Source organism: Bos grunniens, chromosome 13, assembly GCF_055505025.1.
Source record: "Bos grunniens cultivar Pamir isolate PY7600 chromosome 13, Bosgru_T2T1.0, whole genome shotgun sequence".
Classification (NCBI taxonomy): Eukaryota; Metazoa; Chordata; class Mammalia; order Artiodactyla; family Bovidae; genus Bos; species Bos grunniens.
The window spans coordinates 42,894,800-42,914,613 of NC_141177.1; the positions used below are offsets into that span (position 1 = coordinate 42,894,800).

Consider the following 19,814-nt stretch of genomic DNA (forward strand, 5'->3'; position numbering starts at 1 on the left):
TGCCCACAGAGCACTACACTTGCATAGCCCCAAGCAATGGGCTGCATTTCGCACTACCATTCTGTTTCAAGTTAATACGAAATTCCAGTTACTGCGTAAGTCAACTCTAAAATCTCATAAAATAATTATTTCAATTGGTAAATTATTACTTATTCCCCTTTGTTCCACAATTCTCTTTGAGTTATTTTATTGGTCTTCTGCACCACAGAGAATAATCAAGGAAAAGGTGTGAAAAATGGTAGTACTAAACACACTTATCATTTTAGAACAATAATGGTGGAAGGAGAGGTTAAAATGACTTGTTGAAAGGGATTTTGATGGGAAACAACAGCTGGCTTACTGTGTTTGAGACTTTCTTGTGTTCTGTTATTACACGTTTTTTGAATGCTAAATTATCACCTTAAATTTAATACTAATTTTTACTGCCCTTACTTCTACAAAGTCCATGAACAGAAGAAATGAGAAAGTAATATATAGATAAATAATAAACTTTAAGTGATGATCAATGTTAAACATTTAAACTAAATGTCTAATATATTTTTCAAAAGAGTGTAAGTAAATCTCCACATGGATACCCTTGTGTTTCTATTAATACATCACCAAGCAACTTCATAAGGCATCAATGACTAACAGGAGCCAAGTCCCAGGCTCCATTAGTTAATTCAAAGGAGATGAAAGATAAAATGATTAATCTGTCTCAACCTGATTTACTATTTATCATAATGTGACTATTAAAATTACATTAATCATGGCTAATCCCAGTTTGGATGGCAAAACATAGAAAATTCTTTCATTCCGTAAGTCATGTCCAGTTCAGTTCAGTCACTCAGTTGTGTCTGACTCTTTGTGACCCATGGACTGCAGCACACCAGGCTTCCTGGTTCATCACCCACTCCCAAGCTTGCTCAAACTCATGTCCACTGAGTAGATGATGCCATCCAAGCATCTCATCCCTTGTCGTCCCCTTCTCCTCCTGCCTTCAATCTTTCCCAGCATCAGGGTCTTTCCCAATGAGTCAGTTCTTCGCATCAGGTGGCCTTCAGCATCAGTCCTTCCAATGAATATTCAGGACTGATTTCCTTCAGGATCGACTGGTTTGATTTTCATGCAGTCCAAGGGATTCTCAAGAGTATTCTCCAATACCACAGTTCAAAAGCATCAATTCTTCAGTGCTCAGCTTTCTTTACGGTCCAACTCTCACATCCATTCGTGACTAGTAGAAAAACCATAGCTTTGACTTTTGTTGGCAAAGACCTTTGTTGGCAAAAACCTTTGTTGGCAAAGTAACGTCTCTGCTTTTTAATATGCTGTCTAGGTTTGTCATAGCTTTTCTTCCAAGGAGCAACTGTCTTTTAATTTCATGTAGTCACCATCTACAGTGATGGTGTAGCCCAGCACTGGAGCACAAGAAAATAAAGTCTCTCATTGTTTCCAATGTTTCCCCATCTATTTGCCATGAAGTGATGGGACCAGATGCTATGATCTTCATTTTCTGAATGTTGAATTTTAAGCCAGCCTTTTCACTCTCCCCTTTTACTTTCACTCTCTTTTCACTATTTCACTTTTCACTCTCCTCCTTCACTAAAGAGGCTCTTTAACTCCTCTTCGCTTTCTGCCATAAGGGTGGTGTCATCTGCGTATATGAGGTTATTGATATTTCTCCCAGGAATCTTGATTCCAGCTTGTGCTTCATCCAGCCCAGGATTTTGCATGATGTACTCTGCACATAAGTTAAATAAGCAAGGTGACAATATAAAGACTTGATGTACTCCTTTCTCAGTTTCGAACTAACTGTTGTTCCATCTGGCTGTAACTGTTGCTTCCTGACCTGCATAAGGATTTCTCAAGAGGCAGGTAAGGTGGACTGGTATTCCCATCCCCTGAAAAATTTTCCACAGTTTGTTGCGATCCACACAGTCAAAGGCTTTTAGCGTAGTCAATGAAGAAGCAGCAGATGTTTTTCTGGAAAAAGTCATGTTAGTACATAGTTTTATCAGAAAGAGAAAATTATTTTAACAAAAAGGAATACTGTCTAAATTTTACCTTGCCATGCATACCTCTTCCCATTCAAATCAATAGCAAAATCTTCAGGGTAGAAGTCAATTATACTAGAATCCTATAGCAGGGAGACAAATAGATTCACAAAATGAAGTCACACATTTCTGTTATGAAAAATTTGATATAAAACTTTTGATCACACTATCATGCATGATAAGAAAACAAGCTTTCCTTTTAAAATAGTATTCTTTAAATTGCAGGTCCAGGGAGAAAAAAATCAACAATTTTAAAAGATAAAAATAAAAGATACTAACACAGAAGAATTTTAGAGTGGATATCGGTGGATCCAGTGTACAGTGAAGAATTCACAGAGAACCCTGTTTCCCAGCTGTGCCTCACTCCTCCTCACATACAAGATAAGCTAGGAGGGGATTCCAGCTGTGCCAGTCTTAGGTCTGGCAGCCACCACAAAGGCCCGGAACAAACAAAAACAATGGCTTACAGGTAGGCGGAGAACAAAATAACTGTTTTAAGAATTTCTTCAAAATACAAATGCATTTTATTTACTAAATAGGGTACTGATAGCCAAGAAAAGCAGAAAAAAATAATAAAGTTGTGAAAAAATACAGAAGAACTCAAATATTTGCACTGTTTCTGTACTTCACTCTTTTAACTATGAAATGCAAATGCAACTGTGACTCATGTTAGTAAAGTGTATGACAAAAACCCAGGTACACACTCAAAACACCAAGACTCATGGCAAATATATCTCAGAATATATCGGATACATCATATTGAATTTAACATTAACACAGTAACATGTTGATAATATAGAATAATTTAAATTTGGCTAATTTTGTGAACAACTCCAAAGATTTACTCTCTCAAGCCAGACAGCAAAGTTTCTATATCATAAGAAAACAAACAAACCACCACTAACACCAATCAAGAAAAATGCTTAAATTTACTATTTAATATTAAGAAGTTTACTTAGTTATTAGCAGGTTGAAGAAATAGAATGCACCTGTTATTTTGCAAAATAATAAACGTGTCTAAGACTTGGCAGGGGCGGGTAGGGAGAGACTCACTGGATCACTCATGAGCTTCCGCCATGATGGAGGTAGAAAGTTACCACTAGCAGCTGGAAAAACCCCCATAAGTTGTTCCAGTGGTTTAAACTATTAAAAACAAAACAAACAAAAAACTTTAACATATGACACACAATTTTGATCTATGCCAAAATTCTATAAATTTTATGGCTCTAAATAGCTCAGCTTACCGGTTTGGTACCCTTCTCAAAATCAGAAGGCATGTCTGCAATCCCTTCAAAGTCTGAAGCAAATGGTGCATAATGGAATGGATAATACCACTTCCAGGACGCACAGCCCTGGAATCATTCAAAACAGCAAAGCCACAAATCTATGTTAATGATATACACAGAAAACCAAAAAATATTAGGCTATTAATCTATAATATTCTATTTATAAAACATATGATTTCTAGTAGATAGTCCATGTATTAATTTTTCCATGAGTTCTAAAAGTTATTTTGATTCAATTTGAACCTTTCACTTCATATCAATGGCCCCTTTATTTAAAAAAATACTGCAAAACACCTTTAAAATCAGTAGTTAATACCAAATTTTATATTGACAAACACAATTTGGTGAAATTTTTGTCCTTCAAATGCGTTTGGTGGCATTTTTTTACAACTCTAGAGCTTCCAGTTAAAATGAAGAACAAAAGTGTAGCTGACACTGAGCCTACAGATGGAGAAGGGACATCACCATGATTGACAGCAAAACCAGCAAAAGCTTCATTTGAGAATTCCCTAGATTTTCAGTGAGAACTTTCTTTTTCTTATAAAAATATTCAATGATATGTATTTTGACAATGTGCCTGGGGAATTAATCTTTGTAGAAGTAAAACACTATATTAAAAAATTCTATAGTTGATACTTAACACATTAAATTACTTTCTACTAATTTCAGATTACAACAAACTGAACTTGCTTCATTCTACAAACACAAAACCAGATACTAACTATGAGTTACAACCCCCATGTCTACCTAACCTCTCACCAATCTGACATCCCAATTACCAAAGGCTTTAAGTCAAACTTCAATAACATCATTACTTTACATGGAAGAAATGGTATCATTCAAATTCCTTTCCAATTCTTACTAGTATTTTCCAGGCTTTCTCTTTTGTTCTGTAATTTAGTGACTATCTAATAGTTGCTCAGTTATTTTTTTTCTTCCAATTCATTTAGTGACTACCTATTAGTTATTCAGTTGTTTTTTTATTCCAACTTAAAAAAACACTAAACTGTAGTCATTTGCAAGACAAAGCATACTCAACAACACTCCTTTATGTTGAAATTCTTTAACAACAAAAATGAGCTCTGTGTATACATTAATGAGCTTTATAAACAAATATTAGGCTCAATAATACACATTATTACAAAAATTATCTTTCTAAAATTATCAGCTAGAAATTTAGAGGAAAATATCCTTTGTACCTGGTAATAATATCGTAGAACCCAGCAGAGTCCTTCAACGTAAGACTGAACAACTTTACGTCTGAATTTCTCATCTGCTGCATCAACATCAAATTTGTTCTTATAGTATCGCTGTTTCCAACCAGCTTCCCATAACCTAAAAAACCAGGCAAGATCAGTTTATCCTGATTTAATATGGTAAGTGTACACCTATTTATCACCCCAATCAACTTACATCTAATGTCCAGGTGAAATGTAAATGAGTTCAACAGTAACACTAGCAAACACAGTTCATTTAACTATTTTCTAAAACCTCCACTTTCACAGGATTTATTACCAACTTAAAGATATTTAAACATCAAAAATTCAAAACACTGATTCCAGTAAGATCATTCTAAAACTACATTTTAAAAAAGGATCATCACTTATGCTAAAGTAGATACGTAACAGGGCTTCCTGGGTAGCTCAGCTGGTAAAGAATCCACCTGCAATGCAGGAGACCCTGGTTTGATTCCTGGATCAGGACATTCCCCTGGAGAAGAGATAGGCTACCCACTCCAGTATTCTTGCCTGGAGAATCCCCGTGGACAGAGGAGCTGGTGGGCTACAATCCATGGGGTCGCAGAGAGTTAGACATGACTGAGTGACTAAGCACAGATACATAACACTTGTGTGCTTGAAATTTTATACTATTTTATATGCTTTTGGACCGTGGAGTAATTCTAAAACTACATTTTAAGATTCAAATAGTGAATATATTTTTATATAGTTCAAGTTCCTCAGTTTATTAGGATATATCTAAACTGTACAAAACAAGTCAATTAAACTACTTTGGAAAAAAAAGATTTGCTATGGGTAATTCTTTTAAAGGTAAAACACAATTTATAAAAGAGTAAAAACCAGGCAGAAACTTGGTATAGCTAATCTATACTCTGCATGCTTGGGCATCTTAAAGCTAAGAGTTAAAGGGAAGGACATGCATGCACACGTATGTATGTATATTTGCATGTTCTGGTAAAACTTAGAAGCAGGCCAATCAATTCACTAAGTTATCATTAATTACTAAACATACAATGAGAAGAACCACAAAGTACTGATTTCTCATTCTCTGAGAGATTAAAACATTTTCTTGATAGAACACAAAGAAGCCAAAATAATTTTCTTTTCATCAGGACAGATCTCAAGATGCCTCTATAGTAAGGCCACTTTCTACCATGTGCCAGACCTTACAAAGTAACTGCAGTCATGTTTCAGAATACAGGTAAACCCTTTCCAAAGTTCACTTTACACTACTTGGCTTGTGCAAAAGACCTCCATCAATGCCTGTTTTCCCTAAGTGAAAGAAGTGAAGAGACAATTTCATTTTTTTTTTAAAAAGGCAAAAGTAGGAATCTTGTTTAGCATGTTTGTTTTCAGGGTGCACCCCAGGAGTGGGAGCAGCCCTGCCAGCTCCTTCCTCAGGAACCACACTCAGCGTCTGAGCATCAGTCGTCAGAGCTGTGAGCTGTGTCTGTGAGCAGCTGGGCCTGATCTCCATTTATTTTGTGTAGCAAGATGCGACCTGGGGTAACTGGTTCTTCACTATATGCCATTCTAGCTATGAAAGGTTTCATAGCTACACAAAGGATTCACAGAACACCAATGTGGAGAAATATCTCTATTCATGATGTAGATCACCATTATACAAAAGACAGTAAGAAAATAAATGCTAAGAATCCCAAGCATTTCTTGATAGAAGCATTTCCATCATGATTATTCCCAGCACCAAAATTAAACAATAAAACACTAAATAAATCAAGTTTACTATTAAGCTAGCATTAATTAGTTTACTATTAAACTAGCCAGATCATGATGACTTCTTAGTAAACAAAAAACACTCAAAGAGGAAAATCCATTGTCATAGAAGCAGAGGACAAAAACTCAGGTAAGGTAAAAGTACGATGACACGTCATCACAGACTGCAGTACCTGACATCAAAGGTTGTTTGGAAAATGCAGAACCACACGACATTTGTGAGGTTTCTAATCATAAACACAAACGCACCATCCATAACCTATATAAGAAGCATGAGCTGCTTTTGTGCATGCTTTTGGACCACTATTGTTCGCTTAACTTTGGACTACCTATTATTTTGCTAAATTATTAATGAGTTACATTTATTGAGACTGTTGGCCTTTTGTACTTGGGAGTCTAGGATTCAAGCTTAGATTTAATTATAAAAGAGGTTATTAATCTCTGATCTGGACAAATGAAAGAATCAAAGTTTCCCATCATAAATGTTAAGTGTACAGTTAAAGGGAAACTCCTTTGTCATGAAATAGAACTGTGCATATACAAATTTGTGGTTTTTAAAAATATACATATTTCTTAACCAAACGATTTCTGCATATTTCATCCTGAGGAAGAAACTTTTCAACTGAGAAGATTAAAGCAAACTATATCAAGTATCCAAGTGTTACTGAACTTTCTGGATTAAGCAGCTTGAAAATTTAATCCCCACACAGTCACATTCAGATCACATAGTCAGAGCTAAACACCTCATGCCTAGCCTATCTAGCGCCTGGTCTCAGAGGGAAAGTGGCTTGGAGGATGAGAACCTGCACGCATACTAATCTAGATACTTAGGTTTAACAGCTATAGCTTACACATCTCACTGGAATTTACTGACTATCCTAACCCTCCACATTAATTACTGCTGGATAAAAAGATCACAGGCAAGCAACTGAAGGCACTGCTTCTCTGAGCTAAATAGCATTAATTAGACCACCTCTATTTCAGCAATTTGCTAACAAAGTGCTACCAAAAAATGGCCTCACCTGACGTTATCCTCTGGCTCAGGTTCACTGTCACTGTCGTCCGCTTTTCGTTTAATTCCTCCTCTCGGAGATGGGGAGCCGTCAGAAGTGAAACTCGTATTAGGAGAGACTGATGGACTCTGCAGACAATTATGACATTACAGAGGAAGGATTTAATTATTCATTTCACAAAAGAAGCTACATCCCACTGCTTCTACCACCATGCTTCATGGTAATACCTTATTTAAAGCTGTTATTTTTTAAACCTGTTAAATGGATATGGTGAATATATTTAGAAAGCATAAAGACTGATTTTGGCCTATTGTACTTCTCCCCAAAAAGAGTAATATGGTACCAAGTTTCCTATGCTTAAATGAATTTGAACGTTCTTAGGGCAAAAACTGCTTGAAAAGAAAAACTGAATTTTATAGATTTTTAAAATTATTATTTAAATATTTCTTTTCTTTGCTGATCCCCTGATCTTACGAATTCACAATCACTTTCTACTAATCAAACAGCAGAACTGTAAAAGGGGAAAAGATAAATATATAAATTAACTATAAAATAGCCAAGCAGATGAAAATGAATTTAAATGGTACGTGTTCAACCTAGCATAGTATAACCACTCTGGAAAGCAATAGTTTAGTAATAAGACTCAGCCAGGTAACTATTAAATTATTAAATATTTTACATACACTGCTTTAAAATTCAATGTACAAATAAAAATCTATTGGTCATCTTAGAAAAATATACATTAGTATTTCAAAGACTTGGATACCAGTTTAAATTCAGTGTTCTCTTCTCTATGTACCTAACTCAGTGAGGATAGGCACACCCTATCCTTTAAACTAAAAATTAAAATCTTCTGCAACTTTAGTTTTAAGTGACCAAAAACATATGCAGCAGAAAAGGTTTTCATAGTAAAGGTTTTGTTCTATTAGTGAAAATCTATTAGATATTTTGAATAAATTGAACTTTCTAAATTGAGAAGTTCAAGAGGCTATTATGATGAAACTGTAAAATCTGAGCATAAAGGCAGTTCAAACCATAGGCTAAGAAAGTCTGTTACAACAAAGCAAAATTCTGTTTCACATGGTGTTTATAACCCTTTCTTTTAAAAATGTAGAGCATCAACTTTACTCATGATACTGTATGGCCAGGTGTCACAGGTTACAGAGTTTAGACCTAATGCCTCCCTGACATTAAGAAAACAGCACTCCATCATCAACATGGTGTTGCCAGTCACGTTCAGTCCATTCTGTGGGGACCGTAGCCACTGTGCTCTTCAATGACAAATATCAGTTTCTTTTGTCCTACTCAAGAGTCTCACTGCAATCCCTTTCACTGACCCTCTGCAGCTCACTGTTAATGGTGCAAGAAATAAGACAAGAAAACAAAGAGCAAAAAGAACAGATACATGTATATATGTACAGCTGAATCTAACTGGAAACCAACACACTGTTAACCAACTATACTTCAATATAAAATAAAAATAATACTAAAATAAATAAATAAATAAAAATAAAAATAACAAACCCACAACAGTAAGGCAAGCTTCTTCTCTGGGAAGATGCAAAACCTTGTTTCTTCAATTTCAAATCTAAGGTCCTAAAACTTCTCATTGTGAGTTAATGGGAATATAAATTCAGTCTCTTGACGTGGCAAAAATTCCACATGTAGGATTGCCCTATAATAAAGAACTTGAACATCAACTGGATAACTAAAAGGAATAATAAAACTTAAATATCCAAAGTTACACAATTTCCTTGAATTCACCATAGTAAAAAGTTATATATCTTTTTTCCCTGTACAGAACTCTTTCTCTCAGGCCTGCTAGACTGAAATAAGCAATAGCTTCGATCATCTGCTGTCTGTCTGTGTTAGCTCATGGTCTCTTCCCTCATCCCTGCTTGCTGTCCGCCATGTGCCCCAGGCTCTTGGGTCTTCTGTCAATACAACAGAAAGCTAATGGGCAGAGTAGAGACTTGCCAGCTGAGATGGTCCGCTCCTGCAGTCTGGATTACAAAGTTCAAACAAGGAGGGCTATCACAAGGCAAATCCATTTAGTTCCTGAGTTTACAAACAGGCAGCAACTAGAATTTCGGTAGTGAGAGCTACCTTAAAATAGATACTTGGATCTATTCCATGACTGAATCAGAGAGCGAGACTTTAGGCAGTAATGAGCACCTGTACTTAACAGACTGAGGAATACCATTCTGCAAAATGCCCACAAGTGATCCCTGGAAGAAAGGGGAAATTAGGTAGCAAAACCCTCCCTCCTCTCTTGCCCCAGCTATGAGACATGTGGATGTCCCCTCACGCTTCCATCACCATCACCATCGTGCCTTGGGGAGGAGCTGGAAGCACTGAGGCCCATGTTCATTACGGAAACACTGCAGCCACTAAGCCATCTTATTTACATGCATTTTCGTTCCCTTCACATCATTTACGTATTTTCATATTTCATATTCACATTTAGATCATTTCATATTAATAAAGATAGATTTAACAGAAATAAAAATATCCCAAGGTAAAAGACATTGAAAAAAGCTGTAAAACAAAAAACACCTCCAGGCTACATGATCAAATTCACACACAACTACAAGGGGCACCTGGTAAGCCACCAGCCTTTCAGGCTACATGAAGAGTGAGTCCCTTACCAAGTTATTCTGCATCCTCATCTCATAAGCCGCTTGTCTTGGATTACTGGCCACTTGAGATCCTGGTGAGCTTCTTGAACCAAGGGCATGAGGGGTTAATATTCCACCAGGAGAGAAAGATGGTTGATCTCTCTAAAATAAATGAAGACAAACGAATGTAGAAATTAAAATGAAACCACAACACAACTGGATGACAGGGAAAAAAAGAGGGCAATGGAAAGAGACCCCACTACAAGCATGGAAAAGATGGGATGTTCTGTTGACGTTCAGGGTTGTTTACCCTTTGATATGATGGTAACTCACCCTGTAAACAGTCTGTAATAGCAACTCTGCTCTAAAAGTACATATAATTCATTGTTCTGGTACATACATGGGAAGTTTGAGAATAGCCATCATCACATTCAGTTCCACTCTATGGAACTATTCAAGTCTCAGGCTTTTCTCTTATAATTTCGCTACATGTTCGAGACATAATTCTAGTCAAATAAAAATAACAAATAACATTAACATTTTACCTTAATGGTTAAAAAAAAAAAGTCAAGCGTTTGATTTCTACTTAGGAAATACAGCTTTTATTCACGCTTCACCTTGCTACAATTTAACTCTTTATTGCCAGAGCTATGACAACAGCTATAATAGATGACAGCTGTGACTGACAGATGTTTTAAAAACAAATACTGACTGAAAGAAAATAATCATACACAGTATGAACTATGATGGATAGAATAAATAAGCTGCAAGGATATACTGCAAGACCACAGGGAACACAGCCAACATTTTATAATAACTGTAAATAGATTATAACCTTTAAAAACTGTGAATCATTATGCTGAAACTTCCATAATATTATATATCAACTATGAATGAGTGAGTGAAAGTCACCTAGTCGTGTCCAACTCTTTGTGACCCCATGGACTATACAGTCCATGGAATTCTCCAGGCCAGAATACTGGAGTGGATAAGCCTTTCCCTTCTTCAGTTATCAACTATACTTCAATTTAAAAAATTAATAAAAGAAAAAAGAAAGCAGTAACCAAACAGGCTTCTCCCCAGATCTAAGTGGTTTGGAACTAATTCAGCAATAAATTATTCTTCTTTCTAGGTTCCTGAAATTGCTCAAACCCAATAAAATCTGAAAATAAAAGGCAGTCCCTCAACTCCGTTGAGTTTAAAATCTAGGAAGGACAACAAGAATCACCAGAGGTAAAGGAAAGGCCTGCTCAACCCAGGCACCAGCCAGGCAGCAAGGGAAGCCATGGAGAAGGCGAAGTGTGCACAGATGGGAGGAGGAACCTCTGGAGGAGGCAACGGAGGCCAGGCTAAAACAGCCTGGCTTGTTTAGAGGATGTTGAGAGGACAGGAAGGGAGGAGCTGGCGGCCAGCGCTCTGCAAGCCAGACTGAGAATGGACTCTGAGGGTGACTAAGAAGTCACTGCTGATTTCTGATCAGAGAAACAACAAAACTCCAGGTAGCCATCCTATTCTGTGGGCTTCCCAGGTGGCACAGCAGTTAAGGGTCCACTTGCCAAGCAGGAGATGTGAGTTAGATCCCTGGGTCAAGAAGATTCCCTGGAGAAAGGAAAGGCAACCCACTCCAGCACTCTTGCCTGGAAAATCCCATGGAAAGAGGAGCCTGGTGGTTACAACCCACAGAGTTGCAAAAAAAATAGGATGCGACTGAGCATGCATGCATTCTATTCTAGGAAGATTAACCTGACAAAATTAAAGACAGAGCATAGTGACTTCAAGAGATACCAAAGGTTGACTGCTTTTATTACAAAAACAATAATAATAACTGATCATTGTAAAAAACTCAAATAACTAAGTACCACCTGCCCATCAAGTATTTCCCTTCAGACTTGAGACAGAGCTTAGATAGGACTCCTTTAAAATCAATACCAGGCAGGAAGGCAGTTGGGTGGGTACCATGTCTCTAACCAGATCCTACTGGGTAAAGAATAAAAAGCTACTGTCATGAACACATTCCTCCCAAATTGTAAACTTATACCACTGCCAGTCTTATGAATTAAAACTCACCTTCATTCTCTTTCTTTTTTCTTTCTGTCGTCTTCTAAAACTGTCCTAAAAGTATAAAATCCACATATTCTGTCAAATAATTACACAAAAATGTAAGAGTTAAACATTACCAGGAATGATTTGAGAGACAATTAAAGTTTTAAAGGAAGACCCCAGAAACCTAGGTACATAATGAAACTAGGCAATAGACTGCATGTTCATAGTGCTGCTTATCAGAACTGCACATGGCTAGAGGGTATTCTAAATTGGGTTTATATACAATTTAAATGGTTCCTCTTAATTTTTTTGCAGATAGTTTTTAATATCATTTCAGGGAAAAATGTAAGAGTCATGACAAAGACCCTTGGTTTCACCCTGGAGTGAACAGGCTGTCAGTATAGAGAAGATACACATAAGAAAACAATTCTTTAAGTTGTAGCTGAATATAGTTCATAATCAAGATGAAAATTTTAAAAATTCAATAAGACAATTTAATAATGAGCCTCTATTACCTACAAAGGGCTGGACAGTCCCTACCCTATCACATGTGTGGCACAAGTGATAAAGAGAACAGTGGGGCTCTAGGAAAACACTACCACTCAGATGCTCCCCTCAATGACCACCACCAAATAGACCCAATGAGAGAAGGAAGAAAAGACAGATGTCTGCACTGCTTATTCTGGGCCAGTTTAACTCACAGGAAAGGGTCCAATCTGCCTTGATTCTTCCCTCCACTCATTTTTGAAATCTAGCCATGATTTCAACTAGACAGGATTTAGGGCTGACCTTGCTCCCCACTAACTGAGTCATTCAAAGGCGTCCTTCCCCAGAAAGCACCCCTCCCATGCCCATGCCTGAGTGTTCAGGCACTGAAACGACAGCGAAGGTGCCCACAGCAGGTACTATAATGACCATCACCCTCCTCTTGGCACTTCCACCCTCCAAGGCAGTACTGCCACTCCAAGAGAACACTTAACAAGATGGGAGGTTAGCACTTTCTGCCAGGAGGGGCTGAATGCCAGATACATGCTGACTGACCACTTAAAACCTCCTAAGATCTGAACACTGCCAATTTCCCTAACCACACTCTGCTTACACAGTTAATGAGCCGTCTCTTATCTGGCCGTGACTCCTCCTTCTGAAACCACGCTCTTCACCTCGCTGCCAGGACACCACTCACCTGTTCTTTCACTCCTGCTGCTGCCTTCACGCGGCCCTCCTTCCACCCTCTGAAAGCCACTGCTCCCCTGGGCCCATCACCTGGACCTCCCCACTTCTCTGCTCTCCTAACAATAATCACCTAGTCTCATGAGTCTCCAACCAGAGCCTCTGCCAACTCAACACCCCCACCTACGTGTCTCAACCCTGACATGTCCAAAACAGAATCGCCACCCCCATCTCTCCATCTCCCAGTCTTCTCTTCACAGCTACTCAGACCAGACCATTTTTCGGTTGTTCAGAAAAAGGTGCCTTGGAGTCATGCTTGATACCTTTCCTTCTCTCACACCTAGGATTTAATCCATCAGCAGATCCCACTGGTTCTAGCTTCAAAACCTATCTCAAATCCAACCATCTATTACCACCTTCACTGCTACCATGCTGGCTCCCTTAGCATACTGCAGAGGAGCCTCTTAATTGGGCTTGATGCTTCTGTCTCTGCCTCCACACAGCAGCTCGAGTTAATGTTTCCTAGTTCGTGTCAGACTTTGTCACTTCTATGCTTCAGTGATGCAGACTGAGAGCTGAAGTCCTGCTAATGATCGAGAGGGTTCTACTACATCCACCACCTTTCTGACCTCTTCTCCTATTCCCTTCCCTTTGCATCCTCTGCTCCCACACGGGCTCCTCGCTGTTCTCAACATCCCATACGTGCTCCAGACCAGAGCCTTTTGGTGGGTGATTCCGTCCGTCTGCAGTGCTCTTCCTGAAAACATCTGCATGGTCCACTCCCTGACATCAGCAAGGCCTTCTCCAGCCACCTTTCCTAGGGCTGTGATCTCCCCAGACACTTCGTCCCCTGCTTTAACTTCCTTCAGGGCACGTGTCACTCTCTCACACCCTGCATACTACACTTCAGCTTTGTGTTAATTATCCATCTCCCCCAGAAGAATGTCAGCTCCACGAGCTAAGAAGTTCCATCTATTTTTTATTTTGTTTTTTTGTTGTATCACTAACCCTCAGAATATGAATACTATCAGGCACATTGTAAACAGGAAATGTGTGCTGAATAAATGAACATTTGCAAGATAAAAGGCAAAGATTAAAGCTCATAAAATAAAAAAGACATTTCTGACCTAACTGTTCTATTTTAATAACAAGTATCGATAGACTCCCATTCTACTATTTTGCTCTTTTTAAGGGCGGCAGCCACATAAGCAGATCAAATCTACCTGGACAAGACCTTACTGATATTTCATCTTTTGTGTCTTATGAATTCCTTTGGAAATCTGTCAAAAGCCATGGACACACATTCCTGGAAATTATATACACTCAGATACTTTTATGTTGAGTTTCTGAGGGTTCATAAATCTGTCCAATACAATGCCCAACCATGCCAAAAAACATTGTAACAAGTCATGGACACCAACAAAGACCCAAAGCTGTCAAATGCCCTCTCTGCCAGGCCAGCCAGAAACCACATGATATACCGAAGTCTGAAGCACTTTGGTTTCTATCAAATCCTACACATCCCAGTCTAATGCCAAATACCATCAATATTTAACACTACAGAGTCCGCTAAAGTCACAGAAAAAGACTTTTCTAAGATGAGATTTTTATACCAACTAATACAAAATGTGTGTAGTTTATTTCTTCAGCATAAAGAGCAGCAGCTCAAGTGGAGCCACTGTGACGGCTGAAGACTCGTTAAAATGGCTGTTCTGGTAGGTGTTTCATACTTCAGAGTGAGTTATTTCTGCGATTTGAATCTTACATGTGACGATTACCAAGTACCAAAGGCTTTGAAAAAATGCCTACAGGCCACTCACTGTTATACAAAATGGTACCCAAGATTCTAAAGAAGAGGCCATTAGCTACAGTAGCAAAGCTGAGGAAAACACAAAATCTTATCAGATACAATAACATGTTTTAATCTTTGAGGAGATCAGGAAGTTATGTATCAATATTATGTTGCCATCTGCTCATAAAGATCTATAGGACTAAGAAGCTGAAGGGTCTCCTCTGCTTCCTTTCTGCTCCTCTCACCCACTGTCGGCCTCCCTCCAGCCCACTCTGCCTCCAGGCTGCGGCCCCTCCCTCTAGCTTGAGGACCAGGGGCCCATCCATCCCACTCTGACAACCTCAGGCAGCACCAACAGCTTCGCCTCTCTCCAGGGGCTTCCTCCCCCGGCCTTACCTTCTCCTGAAACCTCTACACTCCCAGAGACCCCTGATGGAAAGCACTTTCCCTCTTTATAAACTCCCAGAGATGTCAAGTTTCTGCTCAAGATAGGAGCCATATCCTATCTGCTCACGGTTCTCAAATCTCCTTCTGAAGGATTTCTGACCTGAGCTCCACATGGATCCATCTGACTGGTTCATAGACTTCTCCTCTCAGGTGTCCTGTGGCCCCTCAATTGCAGCACCTCCAAAACGAAACTCATTTCGACCTTATCTCCACCCCATCTGCTCCACCTGCAGGGCTCACTGCCTGGGTGAATGGCACCAGCAAACTTCCACTGCCCATGCTAAGACTCACCCTATCCCACATAAATAATTCCAAAATGCTCTGCGACTTTATTTCCTTCTTTTATGCCCACATTTCTTACACCAGCTGCAACCCTCTGCCTTGGCCAATGCAGTCAATCCATCCCAGATCCCCTACATTCCGCCACCAGAGTACGGAGTTGCAAAGTCCAGAGCATACACAGTGCCTATAAAACACGGCAGCCAGGAGTTCAATTCCAGCATTCTTCTAGCTTTGGAACCCTCATTTCACAGCCCATTGATTAGGCAGGTATTTGGATTTATATCTTACTTGGGATTAAAAAGAGAGAAGGTACAATGCAACTCACACAGGGTGCAATACATAATTCCACACAGCAAGCATCACAGCCTTTATAAAATCATCAAAGCACTGACCACTCGTGATTACACTGGTATTTGATACACTACATTGATTTAACAGCGCACTCAGAGAGGTTAAAAGGACAATCACAGGATCATCACAGCCTATGAGAGACAGGAGCAATTGAGCTACTGCAAGAGAAACACTTTACCTCATCATCCTTTCTTTTTTTAAAAATGCTATCCTCAACTTCACCAACTGCTAACATGATCATCTGTACTCTCTGCAGATTGACATAACCACTTTCTGTAAGGTAACCCTGTAAGTGATAAAATACATGTAAAATGACCTTCTTACAAAAGCAAACACTTCTGTTTTGAAATTATTCAAGAGTGAACTTACCCCGGTTTTGTGTACCACATTTTTGTATATGTTAACCAAGCGGTCGATGGCACCTTCCCTGCCACCAGGAAACAAACATCAAGCATTAGGACCAGACTGCACTGAAAGGCCAGAGGGCTAAACAGGAGCTTGAGCACACAAGCTCACACACACATACCTAATCTCTAAGGATGGCAGGTGAGGAAGGAAGTCGTTTCCCACAAAGAAGCACATGAAGACCCAGTCATCAATGCTCCTCTCGACATCGAATGTGAACGGCAGGCTGGCCATGGTGAGCTCTCTTTCCAAATACTGCGACCAAAAAGGAATGCTGTCACTAAAGCCATCAAATAGCAGTTGGCTTATTATTGGTGCACCCATGCCAACGGTCACCGCCACATACCTCACGGAGAACACTGAGACGAATGAAGATAAACTCTCCTTCTGCACAAGGAAGGCTGTCTGCCAGTTCATCGTGCTGTAAGAAAGGGGGGAAGACTCAATATATCTACTCCGAATCTTGGAACTTCCTTCATCCAAACAAATAGCACAGCTTCTTCTAAAGCAAGACCCATTTTAATATTACAAGTATTAAGTAAGAGCAGAATTTACCAAACCATTTTAAAAATAAAAATTACCCACAATTTCAGTCACACCTAGACCAGGGGCTGAGCGCTCAGACGCACAGTCGTGTCTGAGTCTTTTGCGACCCCATGGGACTTACTAGGCTCCTCTGTCCATGGGATTTCCCAGGCAAGAACACTGCAGTGGATTGCCATTTCCTCCTCTAAGGGACCCTCCCGACCCAGGGACTGAACCCGCGTCTCCTGCGGGTCTACACTGGCAGGCAGGTTCTTTATTATTGAGACACTGACGGAGCACACACATGTTTTTAACAGAGGGCGAGACACTAACTATTTCAGCCTGCGGAGGGAGACATGTATGGTTTCTGTTGCATATTCTTTCATGTTTTATTTTTACAACCCTTTAAAAACAAAAGACCCTCTAAACTCATAGGTCAAACCTGGAGAGCTATAGTTTGCCAAACCCTGACCTACACCCAACCAATATTAACATTTTAATGTACATGCCTCACCCTTCTCTGTGAATATGTATACTTTTTACCAGTTTTCACTCAACACGTCTTTTAAAGAGGTACCATATTCTTAGACACCCTTTAAAAGGATATAAATGGTTAAATGGATATAACCAAGGGAACTCATAATAGGGAGAAACTAGGAGTTACTCAAAGGTATCAAGAAGTTTAATAGACTTTATTTACAGTTCAAACAAATCATGCACAATGGGCATCATTACCTATGAGACCTCAGCCTTGTGCAGATGTAAGCTGTGCTAGGAAAGCAGGGAGGAGAAAGAATCTGACTGCGTGCAAGGTTGTGAATGTGTGTTTAAGGAGTTTGGAAAGATACATCTCTGTGAGGGGTAACAGAGCAAATAGATGAAAAATCGAATCAACCAGTCTTCTTTTTATCCATTTTTAAAATGAGGCATTTATATACTTAATGCCATTGAACTGCACATTTAAACATGGCTAAAAAGTGGTAGTTTGGTATGTATGTTTGATCACAAAAATAAAACTGAAAAATATTAAATGAGGCTACTACCATCCTGAAATTCTTACCTTTCCCTTCTTTTCTCTCGGCAAACCCTCACAGTCCTTGACATCATGTCCAAATTGATTACAAAGACCACAGGGTTTGGGTTTGTTCGGTTTGAATTCTTCTCTGATAATGGTAAAGTTGGGCTCATGTGTAGCAAGGCCAAGCATAATGAGATCAGCTATCAGTCAACAACAACAAAACACCAAACAGTGAGCATTTCCGGAAGACCCTTACTGTAACCAAAGGCAAGATAATATCGTAACACAAGACAGCAAGGCAAAGAAAAGCCCCAAGGATCACACAGAGAGCAAAGCTGAAAAGCCTAAAACTTCCTAGTGGCCAAGAACAGGACCTCCAGAAACATGAGCTTAGAGTGTAACTACCACTCAGAAGTCAACACTTGGCAACTTTCCATTTTAAAGATATGTGTGACCATATTAAAAAGTTGAAAAAAAAAAAAAATCAAGATAGGTGAATATTAAACACAGATTAAATGACTCCACACTAGTTCTCTCTCAAACATAAAATAAGCATGGCATTTTAGAATTTCCAGGCAGCCATGAATAATTCATTACTACACACCAAACCATGGACTCGCTACTGTTTAACCCAAAGAGATTCAGATCCCAAAGAAGAAACTTACCATCTGCTCCACATAAGCAGTGATGAGTGTTTGGGTCATGGTTAGGCTGGGCTAGAGAGATGGGAAATATATATTTATGTAAATAGATTTCATACTACAGGAATATCACATTTTACCAAACATTTTCTACACAATGGCTTGTCTTTTTTTTTTAATAGAACATATAATCAACTATTTATATATGAATTTTACCTCTTTGTCTTCTAATGTAATCCATGATTTTATGTTCCCCTTCACCAGGAGCACTAGCATCAGATAAAATAACCTACAAAAAACAGTTTAAACATTTTTAGCTCATTCCCATTTTTCAAGCTCAAAAATCAACAGAACTGAACATTTTAAAATAAACTGGGATAATTCTATTAAAACAGTGTTGCTAATTGGAAATTTTTCTTAATAAGGTGTGTGTTAGACATCAAAATTATTTCACTAGTTAACTGACTACTTGAAATAGAAAAAATGAAATGTTTGGGTCAAACTTAGCCATTAGAAAAACAGATCAGTTCACAAGTTTCTACTCTTCACTGCTACTCAAGTATACAGCACCAAGCCATACAAGCCCTGAGAGTAATTGGTAAGAGATACCCATTAAATACAGAGTACCACATCTAATTAACAGGGAAATGGGCTTATGAACCCAAGATTATATAAACATTTTGCTTAAATTTTACTTAAACACTCAGGAGCACACAGCCATTCTTTAAAGGCAGCCCCAGGGTTTTTTATCTTGCTGTATTTTGATTTCTAACAACAGAAATTACTTTCATATATATGTATTTTAAATCATGAGTCCCATCTTACAGCTTCATGGTGACGGTAAGAGGACAAAATTGGCACTGAGAGAAAATTCGGCTGCCGGTCACTGGACCATGCAAGGTACCCCATCTCTAATAACCCTAGAAGCTTCTCGTTCCTCTAACATCAATCAGCATTTCATGGAGGGAGAAAAAGACAAATAATATCAGTCCTATCAAAGGACATAACTTTGATATGACTCAAATTGTCACCCTCATCTTTTTGAAGTACCAAAATGTGAAACTTACTGTCAAATTTTTCCACCCAGGGTCATTATTTAAACGATCAGCTATGTAATAGCGAAGGCATTTAGCAAGATTGTCCATGAACTCAGTTCCCTAAAATGATAGAAAAAAATAAATTAACCTATCATTTAAGAGTTAGCAATAGCTAGCAAAG

At 38.7% G+C, this 19,814-nt stretch overlaps 1 protein-coding gene across 6 annotated transcripts in view; it reads right to left on the reverse strand.

Moving 5' to 3' along the window:
- The window catches only part of XRN2 (5'-3' exoribonuclease 2), a 62,691-nt gene that overhangs the window by 28,323 nt on the left and 14,554 nt on the right, over positions 1 to 19,814 (reverse strand). For 3 of the 6 annotated variants that reach the window (XM_086333681.1, XM_086333684.1, XM_086333683.1), the window contains exons 6-20: positions 19,664 to 19,753; positions 18,813 to 18,885; positions 18,621 to 18,671; positions 17,998 to 18,155; positions 16,759 to 16,833; positions 16,534 to 16,667; positions 16,377 to 16,434; positions 16,186 to 16,293; positions 11,990 to 12,034; positions 9,953 to 10,084; positions 7,314 to 7,432; positions 4,519 to 4,654; positions 3,278 to 3,385; positions 3,087 to 3,176; positions 2,044 to 2,116 (exon numbers count right to left, since the gene is read on the reverse strand). In XM_086333681.1, coding sequence (XP_086189807.1) covers positions 2,044 to 2,116; positions 3,087 to 3,176; positions 3,278 to 3,385; positions 4,519 to 4,654; positions 7,314 to 7,432; positions 9,953 to 10,084; positions 11,990 to 12,034; positions 16,186 to 16,293; positions 16,377 to 16,434; positions 16,534 to 16,667; positions 16,759 to 16,833; positions 17,998 to 18,155; positions 18,621 to 18,671; positions 18,813 to 18,885; positions 19,664 to 19,753 — 1,450 coding nt within the window. Of the gene's footprint in view, positions 1 to 2,043; positions 2,117 to 3,086; positions 3,177 to 3,277; positions 3,386 to 4,518; positions 4,655 to 7,313; positions 7,433 to 9,952; positions 10,085 to 11,989; positions 12,059 to 16,185; positions 16,294 to 16,376; positions 16,435 to 16,533; positions 16,668 to 16,758; positions 16,834 to 17,997; positions 18,156 to 18,620; positions 18,672 to 18,812; positions 18,886 to 19,663; positions 19,754 to 19,814 lie in introns of those variants that run through there. The other 3 variants (XM_086333682.1, XM_086333685.1, XM_086333686.1) reach the window with 2 other exon arrangements.